The sequence below is a fragment of the Protopterus annectens genome, chromosome 3.part0 (assembly GCF_019279795.1).
Source record: "Protopterus annectens isolate FY-2018-M chromosome 3.part0, PAN1.0, whole genome shotgun sequence".
NCBI classification, from domain to species: Eukaryota; Metazoa; Chordata; order Ceratodontiformes; family Protopteridae; genus Protopterus; species Protopterus annectens.
Window position 1 is genome coordinate 55,619,203 of NC_056731.1, and position 21,706 is coordinate 55,640,908.

Sequence of the window (21,706 nt, forward strand, 5' to 3'; positions counted from 1 at the left end):
TTTCAAAGCCTGCAAACATACTGCCTAGTACATCCAACAATGCCTTTAGTTATTTCTTATTTTCCCTCAGTCATATTTCTGCAACTAAAATGCCTATGAGAATCATCAGCTAACTATACAATTAATTAAACTGAGCACCTATCACTTCCATCACTATTTCTACACATGATCATTAGAAAACATAAATCCTTTTTAAACACTGCATTTCCTTTATCTCAACCTTTTCCCCTAAAAAAATAAATAAATAAAAAAATAAAAACACCACATATTCCTATATCAGGCAAACTTCAGGTCATTGCACAAACTTCCCAAATGCCTATTAAACTTAACTCTGGTTCTTCACCTTTTCTTAATAGGAAACAGTGAACCCAACTGAGGTCCCTGCTCTTCCCCATAACCATCAAGTAGTAGTCAATATAACTCATTACAAATCTGCTTGCTTAGTTCTGGCAGCATAAAAAATTGCATTATATAGACACATTTATTCAAAGTAACTCACCAGAGCCAATACCAAACTCTGGCTTAAGGATGGTATATCACTTCCAGTTTTCTTGTTACAACAACTTAGTCAACAACAGGACAGGTAAACAAGTAGGGAAAGACACTGTGTTAATTACATAAAGCAAACCTTATGATAAATATGTGCTACCAAGTTACACCCACCTCACACTCTGATTCAAACCAGTTATTCGCAAATGGTGCCCTTTTTCACCTGGCAGTAATCTGTCTCCCTACAGTGGCTTGCAGAACACAGTCTCATACAAATATTTAAACTCGGCAGAACATACTTAATATCATGCATCATTCCAAAGACATGCATCTGGAGCATTTCTCCCCGGGCCTCCGCTGAAAACAGGCTCTGTGGAACCAAGTCTGACTTTCCCGGACAACAAATATTAAAAAAAAAAAAAAAAAAAAAATGCAATCATTCCCTTTTAGATATCTTTATCACTAACATCTCTGAAAAAAAATAATGTATTCTCACTTCTTTCCCTACACTAATTGATCACAACCATATTTTCTTTCATGTCAAAAATAATGCTTTGCTACAGAATCTCATAAAATTATCTTCAGACCTAAGCCAACAAAAAGTTTAAAAAATCTTCATCAAGCAGTTAGCTGACTGGAGCCCAGTCTTAATACTTAAGACCATATCCAAGCAACAAACTTACAACTCTGTTTAATCCTCAAAATAGTACCCTTTCTCTTAATTACACAACTACATAAAACAACTCCAAATAAATGGCTGGGTAAAGGCCCCACTTGGTCACACTGGCAAAATATACTAACATCTCATGGAAAAGATTCACATATTTGTATAATTTTATATAAAATAAGATATTAGAACACACAGACATTTTTTCTACAAAAACATCAAATATCCCTTTTCAATCAGCCCAACACTTGCTGGCCTCACTTTAATCATCTCAATGGAAAATCCATAACCACCACTCAATTCATACAGTGTCTTTCAGTCTAAGGCCTTATCACAGTCAATGACTTCCTTAACAGATTTAGGCATTTACTCACTCCCCATCTTTAGAAGATAGCCCACCATTCAAAACCAAAGAAATAAAATACATCCCAGATAAAATATTCACAGACAACTCAGCAGGAGCTGACAGCTTACAATCATAGCTCCCTAAAGTTTGCAATGATTATATCAACATCTCAAATGCGTATACGCTTGTACTTAATCATATCCCTCCACCACCACCATCTGGAAGAAAGCAGGCATTAAACCCATACCTAAAATCATTTTATCCAGATTCAGAGCAATATCCATTTATTCCACCCTAAGCAAAGTTATGGAAAAATGAGTATACAGTCAATTGTCCTAGTTTATAAAACCCCATGAGTTCTTATCCAGAAATCATCATGTATTCTGGGCTGGACAAAATAGCATGACCACACTGTGGACACTGACTGATGACATTTTAGTGAGCAGAGACAAAGGGAAACAAACAGGTACAGAATTTGTAGATCTTACCAAAGCATTTGAAATGAATGATCATCATATCATGTATGACTTTATTCTAGCCACTGGACCCTGAAGTTTCGCAAATGATATAAGACTTTGTAACAAATAAAAAAAAGTATCTTCACCTCTGCTGTTGCATCCCTCATCTCATTCTACTATATGCAGATAACATGGTTATCTGCAAATCAACAAAATCATGAAGTCCCAGCTAGAAGTGGACATTTCATATGCTTCAGACTGGCTCGGTTTGAGAAAACACAGCCTTAATACCTCAAGCTCTTTGCAACAGGCCAAAAATTTGCTAAAATTCCCCCAGCTGATTTATTCTTAATCATGATTAAAAAACCCTTGAAGAATACTACCAGCTTTAAGTACCCTGGCATATGGCTAGATCAGATCCTAATATTTCGATACTGCATACAAAGTCCAGCACTCATGTTCAAGTTCTGGGAAATCTCAGATTACTTCTATCCAGCAGCCAGAACAGCCTCTTGAAATAGACTATCAAAACCCGTCATTTCATTATCTTAGCCGCAAGAAAAGAACACTACTGTATGGTATTCAAAAAGCAGACTGGCACCCTATGCACTGCTCTAAGGATCATAGATCTGAGTCTGAAATCGGTCATTACTGATCAGTCCAGTGCCCCTTTGAACAAATATAAATAATACAAACTACTAAATTCAAAGTCATTCCCTTTTTATAACTGAAATACTCATTATCCAAAAAAGAACTTGCACACTATTGAACCAACCTAAACCTGCCATCTAGCAAAAACTTCCCTAAACCTTCAACAGCAGCAGTAGCTGCAGCCTCTTGGTATTACGCCCAAAACTCTGCGAGTCCATTCCTCTCCACTAGAAATTTAAACTCTTTGTCCAAGTTCAGACTTAAGCTCAAAATTCACCTGCAAAATGTAGCCATTCATAAATGCTGCAGAAATCGCACAATAATTTCCCACCAATCAACTTACAGTCACAACATTCTTATCCCACTTAGTACTGAAACCACATCTGAATAACCAACCTTGTGAGCCCCATAAATATCAATACCCTCAACATGTTAATTCATATATTGAAAATAATTGCTGTTCTTCACATCATGCAATGCCCATAATTCCTTCCATTATTCCCAAACTCTTCCCACTGTACTTAAATGCATCCCAGTCAATTACTGGTCCTTTTAGTACACGTGAGCCCTCTTATTCTAAGCAAAGGTCTTGTACATAACTGCAAAACATAAGTCTATGTTCACATAGCAGTATTCACATGACTATTTATCTACGATATAAAAAAACACAGTACCCCATTTATGTATATTAAACATAGCCTAAAATTTTATATATATATATATATATATATATATATATATATATATATATATATATATATATATATATATATATCTATATATGTGTATATATATATATATATATGTATATACATATATATATATATATATATATATATATATATATATATATATATACACACACACACACACACACACACACACACACACACACACACACACACATGTATTTAGGTATATATATATATATATATATATATATATATACACACACACACACACACACACACACACACACATTTTTTTCTATTTTTTCACAATGTCCTTGTTTTACTTCCATTATATAACCAAAATTATACTCTCTTTATAAACACTGTCAGTGTCCATAGCTATAAATACATTTTCTCCTTTAATACTGTGCCCTGTGGACTGAGCCTGAAAAAGTCCCACAAGTATCAGTGTTCAACTCCAGTTAATGAATTTAAATGCAACAACAACCAAGGACAACTTCCAAATCTATTTTTAGTTTCTATTAAGGCATATAGGACCATTTATAGGAAAGTTTCCCACCTAACAAAGACCTTTGTTCTTTCAATCCATTATTCAAAAAAAAAAAATTCTCCTGAAAATGCTAGTCATTCTCAGCTATAATCACTGATATACTCCAGGTTTCTTGATTATTACGCACTCCTGTAAACTGTATTCAGAATTTTTGTGGTTATAAAAGACCAAGTTATCGGGTTATCAAACAATAGGTTTTACTATGGTCAATTGTGCTTGATATTTTTTGTGGACATTATTGGAATTGCAGCTTGCTGCAGATGCACTGCTAAGTGTGTGTGTGTGTGTGGGGGGGTGATGTAGCTGCCAGGGGGTGCAAGATGTCAGCAGGCACAATCATCAGTTCTGGTATACAGCATCTGAATGCCAATACTGAATTTGCAGTCAGGTTTGAAGCACTGCAGAGCTCAGTCTGTGGTCTAGTGCAACAGTAGCATTCAGAAATGAATGAATGAATGCCAATACTACATTTTCAGTCAGGGTCAGAGTGCTCTGTGTGTGTCATCACGCTGTCTAGCTGTAGCAAACCTCTTTTTACATTTGTAATAAGCAGTTTTCTACTCTCCTTTTGTTCTTCTTTATTTCTTTTTTCCTTTTTTTCCTCCTCAAATTAAAGTTGCAAAGGTGCCAGATTAAAGAAAGGCATAAGGTTCCTCAAGCTGGCTATGTCACTGTCTTGCTGTGCACTTTCTTGGGTATGATGCAGTGTTGGTGTAATGCTACAGAATGGAGACATGTTTATATAAATATGGAGATGTAAACCTCTATGTGCCAAAGAGTGCCTAGCTCAACTGCTGATCCATTTATTCCTCCTGGTGTGAATGTGAACTCTATAAACTTGAAAACTGAAATTGTAGTTTGTAGACATTGGTCACACATGCCAGGAGCTAGTATCAACAATGTTGTATGTTTACAGTGTATTTGAAGATGGCGCCTCAAGGGCTGAAAGTGTATAACATATGCATTTAAGATAAGGACAGGAAGATTTTCAATCTCAGTGGCAAAAAAATTGAATCAGTTGGTTCTCAATGTCTTGGAGTTTATATGTGAGGATGCAATTACAGACAACGTGGAAATAGAAGGTAAAATACAGGTTTTGAAAGATAAACCAAGTAACTAAGTTTAAAAAAATAGATTTTAGACTGAAGTTGCTAAATCTGATAGAAAAAGAAAGAACCATAAAATAGTTTAGAGGCATTCAGGACTATAAAAAGAATAATTTTTTTCTTTGAAAGCAGCTAAGTCCAGCATAGTTACGAAAGGTGTATTTTAACACAAGGAACAATTTCAAGGGCAACCTTTTCTGGTATTGTATTTATACCAGTAGGTCAGAGACCAACAGTAGTGGACCTTTGATAAAATGTTCTAGTTTTCCATCTTGCTATTAAACAGTAAAAAGAGACAGCATTTTGAATATAATGGTGCCAGAACCAGGAAATCAGAACCTGTGACAGTCCAAAACTGACTACTAGTAGAGGAAATGTGTGGCAGATTCTGCACTTTCAGCATAGGTTTTGAAGAAAAAAGTACTATATCTAGTCCTAACTCTACTGGAGTTGCTACTAATTTTGTTAACACTTTTTCACTGCAGTTGGGTTTGTTTTACCTTGGTCAGTTCTGCCTGGCAGAGCCTTAGTCTCAGTAGGGGGCACAAAGATGTTCCATCAGGTATAAGCAATGACAGAAAGATAAAGAGGGATGCCATTTATTATGGACACTAGCAGCAATCTGTTCACCAGCCCAGAGGATATCAAGGGCAGTTGAAATGAGTATAAGTACTTTTGACAAGAAGAAAGCCCCAAGCAGTACTGCCACACACAAAGCTTACAATCAAAAAGGAATGAAAAGCCACTGTAGATGTAGTAAGAAATGCTCTAAGGAAAATGAAGTAAAAGAAAGCAGCAGGCTCAAATGAAGTCATGGCACATATGAAGCTGTTGGGTGCATTTAGGGAAAAATGTCTCGTTATGCTAGTTGTAATCGTATGGAGTGAGAGGGGCATATCCCATAAGACTGGAAAATATGCACTCTTAGTGGCGTTCGAAAGACATGCGTAAATGGACGTGCCTTCATTGAAGGTTGGGCATCGATCTGGCACCTCGGAACAGTAAAAACTACTGCCAATAATTAGTGGACTAGAGTTCTGCTGTGGCGACCCCTAACTGGGAAAAGCCGAAAGAAGAACAAGTGCCAGTGCACAAGAACAAAATGGATACTTGGAACTTTAGGCAATACAGAGTATCAAACTTACAGCATGAATGTGTTGGAGAGGGTGAATGATGAAAACACAGAGTAGCAGAAAGTAAGATGGGATTGAGCAATTCAGATCAAGATGCAATACAATCAACCTAATGGTTGCAGTGGAGAGGAAGATGGAGGTGAGGAAAGAGTCCAAATGAATATTCTTGAAGAAAGCATATGACAAGGTCCCAAGAAAAATGATTTAGACAGTTCTCCAATGAAATGAAGTCCTCAAAACATTAGTAGAATTAGTGCAGACTGTGTATATGAACCCAATGACAAAAGTATAAATAGTATGCAGATGATGTAGCACTACAAGCAGATTATAAACAGAAACTTTAGTAAATGATAAGGGACTGGAATGCAAAATTAAAGGCACACAGGATGAAACTGACAAAACAACTATCATGGCAAATACAGGGGGAAATTAAAAGAAGCTGAAAACTGAGAACAGAAGAGAAAATAGTGGAACAGATCAACAGCTTCAATTATATGGGAAGTGTGTTTGAGGACAGGAAGTCTGAATGGGGAGGTCAGAGCTAAAATCAGAGGGGCTGCAGACAACTGGCAGAAACTGATAGGGGTAGTGTGTGACAGAAGAATGCCAAAGAAGCACGGTGTACAAATCAGTGGTGTGATTACTGCCTGTGTATGGCACAGATACTCTGGGCATTGAAGAAAGAACAGCTGTGGAAGCTTGAGGTGATGGGTAGTAGGATACACATGGGACGGATCAACAAATAAGGACATCAGACTGAAGAGAAGGCCAAGCAAAATAGATTAAGGTGCTTCAAGTCACGTACAGGAAAGCAGATGATTTGGTAAAGGAACTTTCAGAGACAGGAAGAGGGCAAGAGGAAACAAGGACATCAGCCAAGGGAGGGGTGGCTTGCAGTGATGGTCAGGCATGACTGTCAAAGAAGGTAGAAGAATGCTTCCAGCTCTGACTCGAGAGGGGACTACAGTTCATGCAGCACCCTAACTCGAGGTTAAAAAAAGTGGGAAAATGGGGTTGATGGTAACAAGGAGCTACAAAAAGATGCCAGGGCACTATCTATACTGCAGCCAGAGTGTATTATGGGTATTAATTTGCTTCAGAGTAAGTAAAATCAAATCAAAATGTCTCCTCTTGCAGGCCAGCACATCACTGTTTACAGTCCTCACAGACCATTTGGAGATAACTTTAAAACACAAATGTGCTAAATGAAAAAATATGCAGGTTTTTGTGTCATATATAAACTGATTATTTTTCTCTTGCTGTTTTGATTTCCAACTGCCTTGATGGTGGGTTTAGGAGTGAAAAATTCACATCTGTGCAGCATATCTGCTTTATATCTAAATTAGGTCATGCTAAGTCAACATACCTTTCTTACTATGCCAAGAAAGTAAATGCCTAATATAAAAGAAAAGCTATAATTTCAGCTGCAAAAACATTCTGGGGAAGATAACTTTAAGATACTAACACCCGGATTTTCAGGAATCTACTTATTTCAAATATGTGTATGTATTCTCAACTACAGTCAGACCATCTGAACCATTATCTCAAGCCTCAGATATACAAGTTCTGTAATTTAATGCAGGTTTGTTTTTGTCAGAAAAGTGCCAAAAATGTAAATGCATCAAGATGTTTGCAAAATCAGTTATTTGCTACCTGCATAGCATATATGAAAAAATATGAACACAAATGCAAGTGAAATGTCTCAGATGCAATCCTGATGCTAGCTTTAAAGCAAATTATTTCAGCAAAAGAAGGCAAATCCAGTTATTCTGACTATGATGCCTGGGTTCTGCTAGTGTTCTAATTTGTTTACATTTATCTATACCAACAACCTTGATATATGTACTTCATTTTTTAATATGGTATTGCCTTAATAGGCATAAGAAATGTTTAAGAAGAATGATCATGTTTGTTAAACTAAGAACCTTCTTTTAAAGAAGTATGTTAAGTTTATCATTAATATATGGTACGTGTGTTTCAGATGTCCCATACAGAATACTTTGTCTTGCAAAGAAATATTCTTGTAAGCAAAGTGCCCCCAGCTCTGTGTTCATGTATATTACCTTAACACTCTGCAAAGTGAAACATTTCAAAAAATAGATAAACTATTTTCTTTACTTTAGATTTTTCTCTCTCTACAGGGCAGACACTGCACTGCTTAACTATGATACAAAATGTAGGCCTTTGAGGCACATAATATTAAAATAATACAATATATTTTTAAATTTCAACAGCAGCTTACAAACAATGCCTTAAACACTGTAATTCTGTGCTGAGCAATCCATCCAGAGCAGCATCTTTGGGTTTTTTCCTGTTAGCAAAACTTTCATATAGATGTTTCCGATGAGTTACATGAACAGTAAGGAAAATTCGGATGGTATCACATTAAAACCTTACAGCAAAACCTTACAGCAATCTAGTACAAGATGGTATGATTGTTCCTTTAAAGTACCACAGCATTTACCAGAAAAAATAAATAAATATTCTGTTCAAACTTGACTGCAGTATTTCTGACTCCACCTCCAAGTCACCCATGGTGAAGCACTCATGTTGCAAATAATTGTCATCTGAAGCAGTGCAGTCATTTGCTTTCTAGAAAAGTCATATTTGCCATATGCTGCTCTAAGGATTTTACTCCAAAGGAATTTGCATTTTTTCCATCAATGCTGTCTTCACTAACACCCTTTGGAAGTCTTCTGTCTCTCCAGCTTGGTGGAGATCCAAGGCTCACTTTTCCTGATTTGTACTGTAATGAAAGAAAACAGAGGTATTACACAATTATGACCAGACAGATCTACAGTTACTTGTCAATGCACTATACCAATGTCTTCAGTGTTGTGACATCTTAACTTTAGACTAAGGTAATAACAGGATTTGCAACTCAGGCAGCCAACCAAGATGATAAATAGTGACAGGAAACGTGCATAACAAAAACATGCAGTTCTATAAAAACTATAGGAATGCTGTTTCAGAAGATACCAAATATATGCTAGAGTTCACAGCAAATAAATGCAGTTTTACTGTGGTTCTTTTTCCTGACCAGTCAGAGGCTTTCAATGTTGTAAACTGCAGCACACTATGTCAGAGGATGGCATGAACTGCCCCATCCTTCCATGATTTTTGGACTGATTTAGATGGACCAGTACTGTTCACTGGCGCCTAAGCCTTTCCACTGCAACTGCTGTGGACCTCAGAGCTGCTCAAGATTCAGTTTTGTGGCTCCTGTACTTGCTCTTATCCATGAGTATGATGCAGTGTCACATTGGAGAAGTTCTTTTTTTTTTAAATTAAAAAAAACACTTTTACTGAATTAGTACTTGTGACTTGCATTTATATAAAGTAATCAAAGCATATTAACAAGTTCACATTTACAAATATTTAACAGCACATATAATTCTTGAATTTCTCCTGAGATTCATCATCATCCCTTTCAATTTTGAGTTGTAGCTTTTCTGCTTGTGTTATGCACAAGTGCCTTAACCGTGTAGCTCAAAAATATCCCTTCAAATCAGGTAATTCTAAACCTCCTTGTTCTATTAGAATGTTCAACATATCCCACTTTACTCTTGCCCTCTTCCCCTCCCAGATAAAGTGCTTTCAACTCTTTATTACTATCCACAACTTATCTTCTGGATGATAAAAATATGCCTGGCCTGTATATAAAACTAAAAGGACTAAAAGCATCAGCACTTCTTTGCATCTTAACAATAAGAAATAGTGTAGCATTAACGAACAACTAAAACCATACTGAAATGAATTACCACATCAATGGTAATCCACTGAACACAGTAGGTGTTATAAGAGATCTGGGAACACAGGTTGACAACAGCCTCTCTTTTGACCACCACATTGCCAATGTGGTCAGAAAGTCCTTCTATGTGGCACATCTTATTACTAAGGGTTTGCATCCAGGAAGAAAGAGTTTCTTGTCTCCCTCTACTCTTCATTCATGAGGCCAATCATTGAGTACAATGCCCCATTTGGCATGTACCTCACTGGACACCTGCAACAACTGGAGAGGCTGCAAAAGTACCTCACAAAGAGGATCCTAGGCCTTAAACACTTGTCCTATATGGACAGACTCAAAAACTCCAACTATTCTCTGTCTCATATTGCCTACTTAGAGGCCATCTCTGCTTGGCATACAAAGCCATGTCTGATCCAGGTCTGTTAGAAATGCTACATCTAAAGAAATCCCAATCCCTTCACACCACATACTCCAGTGACCTCAGCCTCATTACCACAATCAAAAGAACGTGCTGGAGGGACAGGTTCATAACCCAGAGACTGCCCATGCTATGGAATAGACTTCCCATACTTGTCAAACAGAGCACCTCACTGGCCCTCTTCAAGAGAAACCTTGATGAGTGGATGGGAAATAGAAAATTCATCCTGGGGATCACTCCAGTGGCTCTAGTCAACAGAGGCACTGGGAACTAAGGTCGGGTGGCATGATGTCAGGGTAATCCTATGGGCTAGGTTTGTAAAGGCTCCAGCGCCATTAGCCTAGTACCACACCTATGAAAGTTCACAGTGGTTAAAACCAAGATTTATTTAAAAATTAAGTGCTTTCATCCCACAAAGGAGACATTTTATTCATAAGAATAAAAGGCAATTAAAAAGCCATCTTTAAATACTATTCACTAAACCATTCTATTGGTTAATTAAAATTTGATTAAATTTCACATCCCATTGTAATTTTAAAGCTACAAAGTTTGTTTCTAAAAATGTCACCATTACAAGTAATGTGCACAATATGCTAAAACATTTCAACCTTGTTGAACCAGACATTACACACACAACATCCTTACTTAAAAGTATCATTTATTAGCCCTTACATTCAAAACTGGTACTATAGTAATGTGCTTATTCAACCCTGGTTTAAAAGTAGCCCCTAATCTAAGCTGTCACATACATTCTCTGTTATTAGGCCATCCTTTCCAGTCACCCCCTTTGGGGTTAACATTATTTTTTTCTAATATACCAAAAGTGAACTTTTTAAAGTTTGTACAACCATTTGAGTGTTTATATAGAGCACTATTTTCTTTACACTTGGTGATGTCATAACCGAGTTCATACATTTGCATTTTCAGAGCACGCTCCCTTTTACCAATGTAGAATGCTGAGCAACTTTCACACTTAGCCAAGTAAACAACTCCTGGGGTGGAGCAGTTCCCTTTCTGAAATATAACTCTCGTTTTAAGGATATTATCAGGTTCAAGGGTTTGTACCTTAGTTAGAAAGGTATATTGTTTACAAGAACCACAGGGGGTGGTCCCCCTGTCATTTGGTGACAATTGAGCCTTTTTGTTCTCAAACAGTTGTTTGAAATTAAATCCAGTCTTCGTAATAAAAGCAGGTTCAAACCTCACTATATTGTGTATATCAAAATTAACTTAAAAATATTCCAGTTTCTTTTAGCTATTTCTCTTGTCTCTTTAGAAAACTGATTAGGCTGTATAACGAAAGCTTTTTCATATTTAACCCCTCTTGCCTCTAATTGTGATATGTCCATACATATTCCCATTAGAGGTTTATATTTAGTCCCCCATTCATTGAAAACTTCTTTAATCAAGCTGCTGAAAAAGTTCTCAGGATAACCACTAACACTATGAACATTTCTTTGAGCTTAACCAATTCATCCCACACTTCCTCATACTGAGTTGTCATCTTTGCCACCCTAACTGCTTGACCTTTTACTATGCTTTTCTTTTGTGAAAAAAGGTGGCAACTGGTGAATTGTAAATAAGAATTACAAAATGTCTCTTTCCTATACACATTGAGTTTAAAACTAGAAGTTGTGTGGGATATAAGGGTATCTAGGTAGTTTATCTTCTGTCTCTATTCTGAGTATATGTAAATTAAAAAAAATCAGCGGTGTTATTAAGATATTCAACAAATAATTGAATCTCATCTTTTGTCCTATCCCATAAAATGAAGATATCATCAAGGAACCTTAAATACAGTTGGAGATTCTTGGAAAACCTACTATTAAAAACACAATGATTTTGTTTTCCCATACCAACAAGACAATGTTAGCAAAGTCAGGGGCACAGGCTGCACCCATGACAACACACCTGACTTGTTGAAAAACTCTCCTTCTTAAAAAAAAGGTGATCTCAAACTAAGCACATTGATTCCATGGCTAAAGCCATTTCCTCTTTAGATAATAAAAAGAACATATTAAGAGTATCATGAAAAAACTCAAGCCCCTCACTTTTGGGAATGACAGTAAACAGAATCCACCACATCAGTAGTTAAGACTATTAAATCCTTCCTCCAGATACTGTTCTTCAAATGACCCAAGAAATCCCATGAGTCCTTAATAGGGTGTGGCATAAAGTCAACCTGTTTCACCCTGAAACTATTGGCCTGAAGGGTAGTTTAACCACATCCTTATGAAATTTTTGGAATACCAAAAACTGTGGGGATGATAGCTTTAGATTGTAGTTTTCCACATCCATACGCTGATCAAGGGCATACTATTCGAAATAGGAATCAATATACATATTGATACACGATATATTAATTTGATTTTTAGATTTGGGGGTGTAGGTTTCAGTTTTGTGCAAGATGTCTAGCATGAGGTTAGAATAATCTTGTGCATCAACTACCACTGCACCACCCCCTTTATCAGGTTTCATAATGCGTAAACTCTTATTGTTCCTAAGTTGTTCTTAAAGTTCTTTCTTTTCCCTAGTAAAATTGCTAAATGAGCACTTGCTGTTGCAATGCATATTACAAATATTCTCCTTCACTGCCCCTTCAAACAAGTGCAAAAATAGGATATAGAAGAGGGTTAAAAGTGCTATGTTTCCTAAGACAAACCTAATTAGGTGTTTAATTTAAAACTTCACTCTGAATTTTATCATGGAAAAAATGTTAAAATTAAGCTTCCTTGTAAACAATTTAAACTCTACCAGGGAATCGGCAACATCAATGTGCTTAGCGGGAATGAACTTGAAACCTTTTAAAAATAAGGAAAAGTGTATTTTGGTGATGAGGTTATTAGCAGGAATGACCTTGACATCTTTTACAAATAAGGAAAAATGTATTTTGGTAATGAGGTTATTGGTATAATTATAGATGTTAAAACCCCTAAAACAGTTATAATACTATCACTTCCCTTATTTATTTTCTCCTTTTCCCCCTCCCCATTTCTGGTAACCCTTTTGGGAGGAACAGGAGTAAGATTCCTGTTTTGAATGACTTGCCAATCTCTCTCAGCACCTGGGATAATGAAAATCCTGAGGTTTAGCATAAAAAGTATTCAAGTCTAGCGTATCTCTTTTTTGTCTCCCACCCATATCAGGCCTAAAAGATTCAGCTGGTGTAGGTACATCAATATCGGCAAACAAAACTTTTTTACCAAACATAGGCGGATTTAAATGTGCTGTGGAATAAGCCTCCCTATTCCTATACTGCTTAATATCATGCTTGAGTTTATGCTTTTTCTTCAAGAATAACTTGTTACTTCTCTTATCAACCTTCGCTAATATTTTTTCATATAAACTCTTACATACTCCGAAATAATAAATCATCCAAGATTTGCTAGTGTAATTTCACAAGATCCTGACTCAACGTTCTTAAATACATTTCATTGTAATTAATTATTTTTTGAATAAGCTCTAAACCATACTTATCAATTTAATACAGTCTTCCAACATCTCATCATTGTAACAACACGCAAATGGGAATTTGTACATTCTTGTATTCAATTTAAAACATTCTCTCAAGTAGATATTCTCAACTGTAAACTTTTAAACTTTGTTAAATTTTTTCAAAATAAAAAATCAGATTCCTTAAAGAAGAATATGAATTAGTATTGCCATCACTGTTCATAATTTGATCGGCACAAAAATCGGGTTGAAAATGGAAAGTCTTATCCATTATTGTTTTAAAACCAAAGTTACTTTGATTGTTGTTAGAAAGTTCATAAAGACCAGTTCTATTAGTATTGTTGAAATTAAATTCAGTACCAACGTTATACTGCTCTAATGTACATGGTGGCATATTTCTAAATGAAGAGGGGACAGTATCTGCAATTTTGGCATATGTACGTGCTGTTCGGTTTGTGGTTAGTCATGAATCCTGCTGGAAATTGACAGCGTTTATTCCATAAATGCTGTTACTTGAACTAGGAAATCCACTCTGGATTAAAAAGTTCTCCTGCAACTCGTTCTCAGTCCTTCCGTCACTAGGAGAGGAAGCAGTGGTGTGTTCTACTACCGGAACTAGGGAAGACGTCAAAACACTTGCCTTCCTTTTGTACCCATGGTCTTCTCACCGGGAAAAAAGCTCAATAAGCCTAGTGAGATTTCTTTTTAGAGTTGTCACATCCTCTTTCAGTTGGACCACTTAGGTTCATAGGTAGGTACTAGGCTATTGGCCCTAGAGCCTATATAAGCCTAGCCAAATAGTACCCTGGCTTTTGCCACCCAAGAAAATTATTTTCCTGTGCCTCTGTCAAGCAGAGACACAGAGTGATCCCCGGGGTGAATTTCCTATCTCCCATCCAATCATCACGATTTTTCTTGAAGAGTGCTAATGAGGAGCTTTGCTTGATATAGATAGGTAGTTTGTTCCAGAGTATGTGAAGTCTCTGAGATAGCAATCTACCCCTCCAGCATGTTCTGTTTATTGTGATGACAAGGTTTAGATCCCCAGAGCATGTAGCTTGGAGGGATTGGGATTTCTTTACATGGAGCATGTCCAACAGCTCTGGGTTTGACATAGCTTTGTATGTTAGGCAGAGATCACCTTTGAGTAGGCGATATGTGATGGAGTAAAGCTGGAGCTTTTTGAGATGGTCTGCATAGGGCATCTGTTTGAGGCCGGTAATCCTCTTTTTGAGGTATTTCTGTGGCCTTTCCAGTTGTTGTAGATGTCTTGTGAGGTATGTACCAAAAGAGATGTTGTACTCTATAATGGGTCTAATGAGTGATGAGTAGAGGGGAACAATGACCTCTTTTTTCCTGGATGAGAAACCTTTTATGATGAAGTGTGCCACATAGAAGGATTTCCTGACTACTGTGGTGATGTGATTATCAAAAGAGAAACTACTGTCCACTTGTGTCCCATGGTCTCTTATCACACTTTCGGTGTTAAGTAGACTACCACCTATGCAGTAGTTCATATGTACAGAGTTTTTACCAAAAGGGATGACAATGCACTTTTTGGCATTGAGCTTGAGGCCATGGCTTTGACACCAGGCATCTGTCTCATTGAGGCCCTTTTGTAGGATGTCCACATCATTAGGAAATTTGATTATGGCTCCTAGTTTGCAGTCATCTGCAAACTTTGTTAGCCAAAGACCTTCTGTGTTAGCCTGTACTTCAGAGAAGTAGATACCAAACAGGAGAAGACCTAGGACTGAACCCTGTGATACTCCACTTGTCACTGGTCTGAAGTTGGATTTAGAGTCTGCTACTTTCACAGTGTGGGTTTGGTCAGTGAGCCAGTTGGCAACCCATCTTGTGACATAGGGATTTATACCTAGTTTAGTGAGTTAGTCTATAATTCCAGAGTGGGGGATGGTGTTGAAAGCCTTGGCGAGATCTAGACAGGCTGTGTGCACCACCTTACCCTCATCTACAGCTTTGGTGACTGCTTCAAAGAAGTTTATCAGGTTTAGGAGACATGATCTGCCTTTTACAAACCCGAACTGGGTAGGGTCCAGAGTCTGGAGATTACCAATGTCATTGTTTATAAGTTCCATGATGATACGCTCATAGCCCTGCAGACCAGGCCCATCAAGCTAACAGGGCGGTAGTTCCCAGGGTCCGTGGTGGCTCCCCCCCTGTGGAGTGGGACAACCGCTGCTGCATGCCACCCAGTGGGCACAAAGCCCGACGCGAGGCCATGATTGAACAAGGTACTCAGGTGGGGTGTCAGTTCGTTCCGCAGTTCATGCAGAACACAGCCTGGGATGCCGTCAGGTCCCATGGATGCTGTGCTCTTGGCTTTGGAGTGTGTGTTTTTTACCTGTGCAGCTGTGATCACAGGTACCCTGCACCCTTCCAGCACAGAGATGGGCCCCTCAGGGGATGAGAGAGGGGCAAAGTCAGCACTGAACCCATCTGCCATGATGTCGGCAACATCAGTCCGCTCTGCATATTTAGTGCCATTGTGCTGTAACTCAGAGCAAATCTGAGTGTTGCCATCGAGATTCCCGACATAGCTATAGAATGCCCCGTGGCTGTCTTTAGAATCAGTGGCGATTCTATTTTCGCAACCAACTTTGGAGGACTCTTCAGAATTATTGGCCCACGAATTCAGTAAAGGAATATTGTCCAGTGAATCCATCATTGCTCTTGCACACCTAAAGAAACTCCAAACAATAAGAAATAGTATAGCGTTCTATGAACAACCAAAATCACACTGAAATAACACTGCTGAGGGTTTACAGTGGTTAAAACCAAGATTTATTTAAAAAATTAGTGCTTTCATCCCACAAAGGATACTATCAATATCCATAGGCAAGGACTTCCAGTTTCTCCGTTTTTGTTATCTTTTGTTTAATCTCTTCTCACACATCCTTAGCTGCCATAGCATCATCATTTTCAACCCATACTTCTGAATATTTCATTTTATCATGTCCCCATAAATATGGGTGTTGCTGAACCAGTTCATGTGGGGATACATTTGTTTTATCTTTAATTTCATACCCCTTCCCCCCCCAAAAAAAAACAGGACTATCTCAATGTTCCACAACACTGACATGTCCTTTTCTGGTTCTATCAGGTACAAAAATATCATCTGCAAATAAAGCCAACTTTTCTTGAATATCATACTAATTATATTCTTTAATTTATGAGTCCATTATTTTCTTTACCAACGATTCTAAATATAAGACAAATAACAAAAGGGAAAGAGGGCACCCCTATCTGACTCCTCTGTTCAGACACAACTTATCAGAGAGGAGCCCTCCCACTTAGAGTTTTGTCTCAGATACCTCATATATCTTCATAATTAATCTTATTATTGTATCAGGAAATTCATATGCTTTCACTGCCCTACTCATAAAGTCTCAGCTTACTCTGTCAAATGTTTTCTGTGCATCAAGACCCACCAACAACAGTGGTATTTTCTTACATACTGCTTCACTTCGGATCATCATTGTTCTGTTAATGTCATGTTTACCTCCCCTCCATAAAACCACATTGATCCATATCCATCAATTTTGGCAACACCGTTCCCATTCTTTCAGCCATTAAAGGCAAACACTTTATAATCATGGTTAAAAATTTAAATAGGCCTACATGAAAGCCGGATCTGATGGATCTTTACCATATTTGGGTATTATAGCCACCACAAGATTTTTTCTAGGATGTTGGTGCTTCCCCTCCTTTTAAACTGTTAAACAAAACCTTCCAGAGCATTCTCACTTTCTTCCCTCCTAGGTTCCAGACTTCCACCTGAATACCATATATCCCTGGAGACTTTTTTCAGCAGATTGGTTATACATCACAGTTTTTATCTCATCTCCTCCTATCTTAACTATTAATTGTTGAGCCTTGTCTCACTCTAACCTTGGTATATTTAAGTCTTCCATAGATATTTACATTTGTTCTTTTTCTTGATTTCCCTATTTATCTGCTTTATGCAAATTTTCATATACTTTCCAAAATATCACTGCTGCATGACCTCTGGTTATTTTTCTTGATATAGGCTTCCTATGTTTGGCAACACCCCTTTCTATTTTCTGTTACCCAAGTCATTATGCCACAAGTTTTTGTGCTCTGGAGTTATCAAAAAAACAGTTTTGCTTAATAGCAACCTTTCTAAACTCATGCATATTATCCAGGTACTCCCTTATTTTCTCTTTAGCACACTGCAATTGTGTCTCTTCTTGTTAAGTGAGATTTCCCTTACTCCGTAATATTTTAACCTTTGTCAGCTCCTCTAAATAATTCTTGTTACTACTAAAACATGTCTCCTTTTTTTATTTATATACCCTATTTTAACCTCCACTTTCATTTTATACTACTTACTAGCTATAACTTCTGAAATACTTTGCATCTTCCCTAATAACTCCTGAATAATTTTCACTACCCATTCCTTAAATTCTTCTGTTTTAACTAGTAGAGGAAGAAGGACCTGTGTGGTGTCTCACCTTTACTTCATTACCTTGCATTTTTATCATAGTAATTCTTGGCGAATGATACTAAACAGTTAATGGACGTGTGTCAAAGTTCACAATTACATGCACATGTTCCTTTTGAAATATAACTTCTGTCTTGTCTGGTCCAGTTATTGTACCTTGTGAATAATATGTAAATTATCTCAGAGTTACTGAATTCACATCTTATATGCCAAATATTTTCATAACTTTCTTCAGAAATCTACCCTCTTTTCTTATATTTTCCCTTCTAGGCACCCAAGATTATCCTCATGGTTGCAAATCAAATTCCATTCCCCGCTGAAAGCTGAATATGTCTCCTGAAGTTTTTAAAGCTGTATAATAGCAGTTTTGGGTGGATTATAAATACATGTCAGCATAATCCTCACCCCTTGCTAGTAGACACACTACCACAAAACCGCCATTATCATTGTTTTCTCTATCACTGTTGGAGCTCCTCTAACAATTAATATGAGTACTCCTCTTTTCCTTTTTCCTTGATACTCCGCTAAATATCCATCCAGAAATCCTTTATTTATCAAATTCACATGCTCAGTTCATTCCAAATGCATTTCCTGTAGCATTGCTATTTGCACCCTGCATTTCTTAATGTAATTAAATATTCTTTCCTTTTTGTCTACACCTATGAGACCACACACATTCCAAGATAATATGGAAAGTGTCACTGTTTGGAACAATGGAAAATGTTTTACTGGCAAAGTCTCTCCATGTGCATTGTCAGAACAATCATAAGCTGAGTCCTTTTCTGCTTGATGACTCACTTTTTGTTCGACAATCTTTTGTATTTCCTTCTTAGTCTGTTCTGCATAAAAACAACGACTTTGATCTCCCAGAAAAAAAATATTCTGAAGACAGCTGGCCACAGCTGCTTGAATCTTGCATCTGCCTCTCAGCTTTCCCGTGATTTATGGAACAAAGTTGTCTCTCTTCTGCCTAGTATATAGTGAATAATGATTTCCACAAACACTCTACTTTTTCCAACTTTTAATACTTTGCCATTTAGCCACTGCTTTGTCAGGATCAACTCTTTCTGCTGGTAGGTTAGCATCTTTGCTAATACGGTCGTTGGCTGCTTTCTCATGGCCAAGGTCTGGAGCATACACATGGGGTGCCCTTTCAATTAACAGTTCCTGCTGTGGGATATCAGGCCAGTTCCTTATTTGTGCCTTCATAAAACAATCTGTTCCTTCTAGTTTTTCTGGTACAGCTGAAAAATCTCAGATTTTCCCTGTGTGCTCTGTCCTGTAATTCTACCATTTTTTAACACATCCCTCTTGAGCAGTCTCATACTCAGACAAACTTTTCCTCATTTTGACCTCTGATTTTTGCAGTTTTAACTCATCTGAATAGATGTTTAAAGCTTCTTCCATTTTTTTCTAGCTTAATTTATTTGAGTTGATATACTCCTTCGGTGTTTCATTTGTTTTAGCTCTGAGCACAATTGACTCCTTTTTTCCTCTACATTACTGGAAGCCATGTCTTACATCAAACCTGGAGCTTGACCTGATTTTGCTGAACAGCTGCAGGATTCCTCCCAGTCAGTGTTTTTTTTTTCAACTTTTCTAGTTGATTTTCTTTCATGCTCCCTTAGTTTCTTCTTTGCTGGCATCCAGGCAGTGTACTTACTAGCCAGTAACTGAACTTAAGTGACAGACCTCCTGGCCCTTGTCTTTTTTCACACTTGGTGAGCTGAAGTTAAGCTGTTGATCACTGTGCAGCTATCTTGGAAAGCCCTTATACTGGTGATGTTGAGCTTCTTTACTAAGCAGACAGAGCTACACTCTGTGATAAGGGCATTTCCATGTAGTACAAACTAGGTGGTTCAGCAGGGTCAGAGGGGCACATAAAGCTAATACTCACTAAACAGCATACTTGGGAAACTGAGCTATACTCATGAAAAGATCTTTGAGAGAAAGTAACCCAGAAGCCCAACAATTTTTCTTCTGTTGTGTGGGGTTCATTCCACTAGCAAAAAAAAAAAATATTTTGCTGACAGACTTCCCATGGTTTAAAACCAAGACCAATCTTCCCACATTTTCAGAGCATATCCTGGTTTCAGTGTACCTTAAGTAGGTGTTCAGAGACTTTCCCCCAATATCCCCTGGTCTGACACTTAAGTCATTCATACTCTACAATGTGAATTACACTGTGCTTAGCTTTATAACTACAGTACTAGTTGTGTGGGCTTTGTCTTATTCAAGCTTACAGTGCATGAAATGCAAAGCACATGCAGCACTATTGTTGCAGTGTACCTTAATCTCTATACTGAATTCACAGTATTCAAGGTCACAATTTAACAGTGTAAATGTGAGAAAATTACTTAAAACAAGTAAAGCAACAAAAACTGTTTTTCTCACATTTAAATATTATGCTAACTCACAGCTCCAAGCAACTGCTGTCCACAGTAACAGCCATCACAAATGTCACATCCTATTAACTAAGAGCTATCAGGTGTTAATGAGTTAAATTCTGGGGTGGTGTTCATTTTTGGATAAAGAATATTTTGAAGGACACACTTAGGGAAGTAAATGATATGGAAAATTGCAGCTGTGGATCCAGATGACAGACAGGGAATTTGTCCCTTTGAAAGAAACAAACTGGCTCATCACATGGCTTAAGAAATACAATTTAAAAGAAGGTTACACTGGAGTGAAGGGGTTAGCAAGCTGCAGAGGTTCAATAGATAGTTTTCAGTGGTGAACCTAATGTGAATGAGTGAATTACAAGGTAAGTGGGATGAAGGAGATAAGCAAGGAAAACAGTGGGCCAGTAGGATGAACTGGTGCAGGAAAGCAGTGTTACAACAGTGCATGAGTACTCTCAAGCCAGAAAGCTACTAAACTGTTTCACTGTTACTTTGTGAAGTTGTATGATAGGAGGGTTTAGACTGATCCTCTTTCTTTCATGGATTGGGCAGGCTACCGAATGTCTCTGAAGCAGGAAAGGTGGGACATGTTGTTACGACAGAGTTATATGCAAATGGCAAAAGGCCTTTTTTGAACTATATGGTTGGATTTACCTTCATGTGGGACGTACAAAACATCCCAGAAGCTATTCTACCCAAAGTTCTAGCAGTTATGGCAATGCTTTAACAAAGGTTTTCAGTAAACAGATTTTGGTGGCATAATTTATTTATTTATAGTTTGACTGCATTAGTCCCTCAAGGCCAATGACTTCTTTCAGGGGAGTCCCAAGGTGGGGAACTTGGTCATGACACCAGGAAACTTCCCCACTCTTTTTGCAAGAGGAAGCTGAAGAAAGTTTCCTGTTGATAGATGGAGGGTGATGTTGGCTTGACTTCAGAGAGTGTGTTACCTGCTTCAGTACTAAAGCTTCTGTTTCTGCACACACAGCAGACAGCAGTCCTACTTATCAAAAAATTGGGTTGGAGGAAACTAGTTTGCCTTCAGTCATTTACTCCAGCAAACCTATCTGAGTTGCAAGCTCTTTCTTAGACAGTGTTCTGGATCAT

The 21,706-nt window shown here is 37.6% G+C and overlaps 1 protein-coding gene across 1 annotated transcript in view; it reads right to left on the bottom strand.

The window, feature by feature from the left end:
- Positions 1 to 3,564: 3,564 nt before the first annotated feature.
- CTNNAL1 (catenin alpha like 1) overlaps positions 3,565 to 21,706 on the bottom strand; it is a 1,837,423-nt gene continuing 1,819,281 nt past the window's right edge. Inside the window, exon 19 of the mRNA XM_044064584.1 lies at positions 3,565 to 8,838. Coding sequence (XP_043920519.1) covers positions 8,674 to 8,838 — 165 coding nt within the window. The 3' untranslated portion in view covers positions 3,565 to 8,673. The remainder of the gene's footprint in view (positions 8,839 to 21,706) is intronic.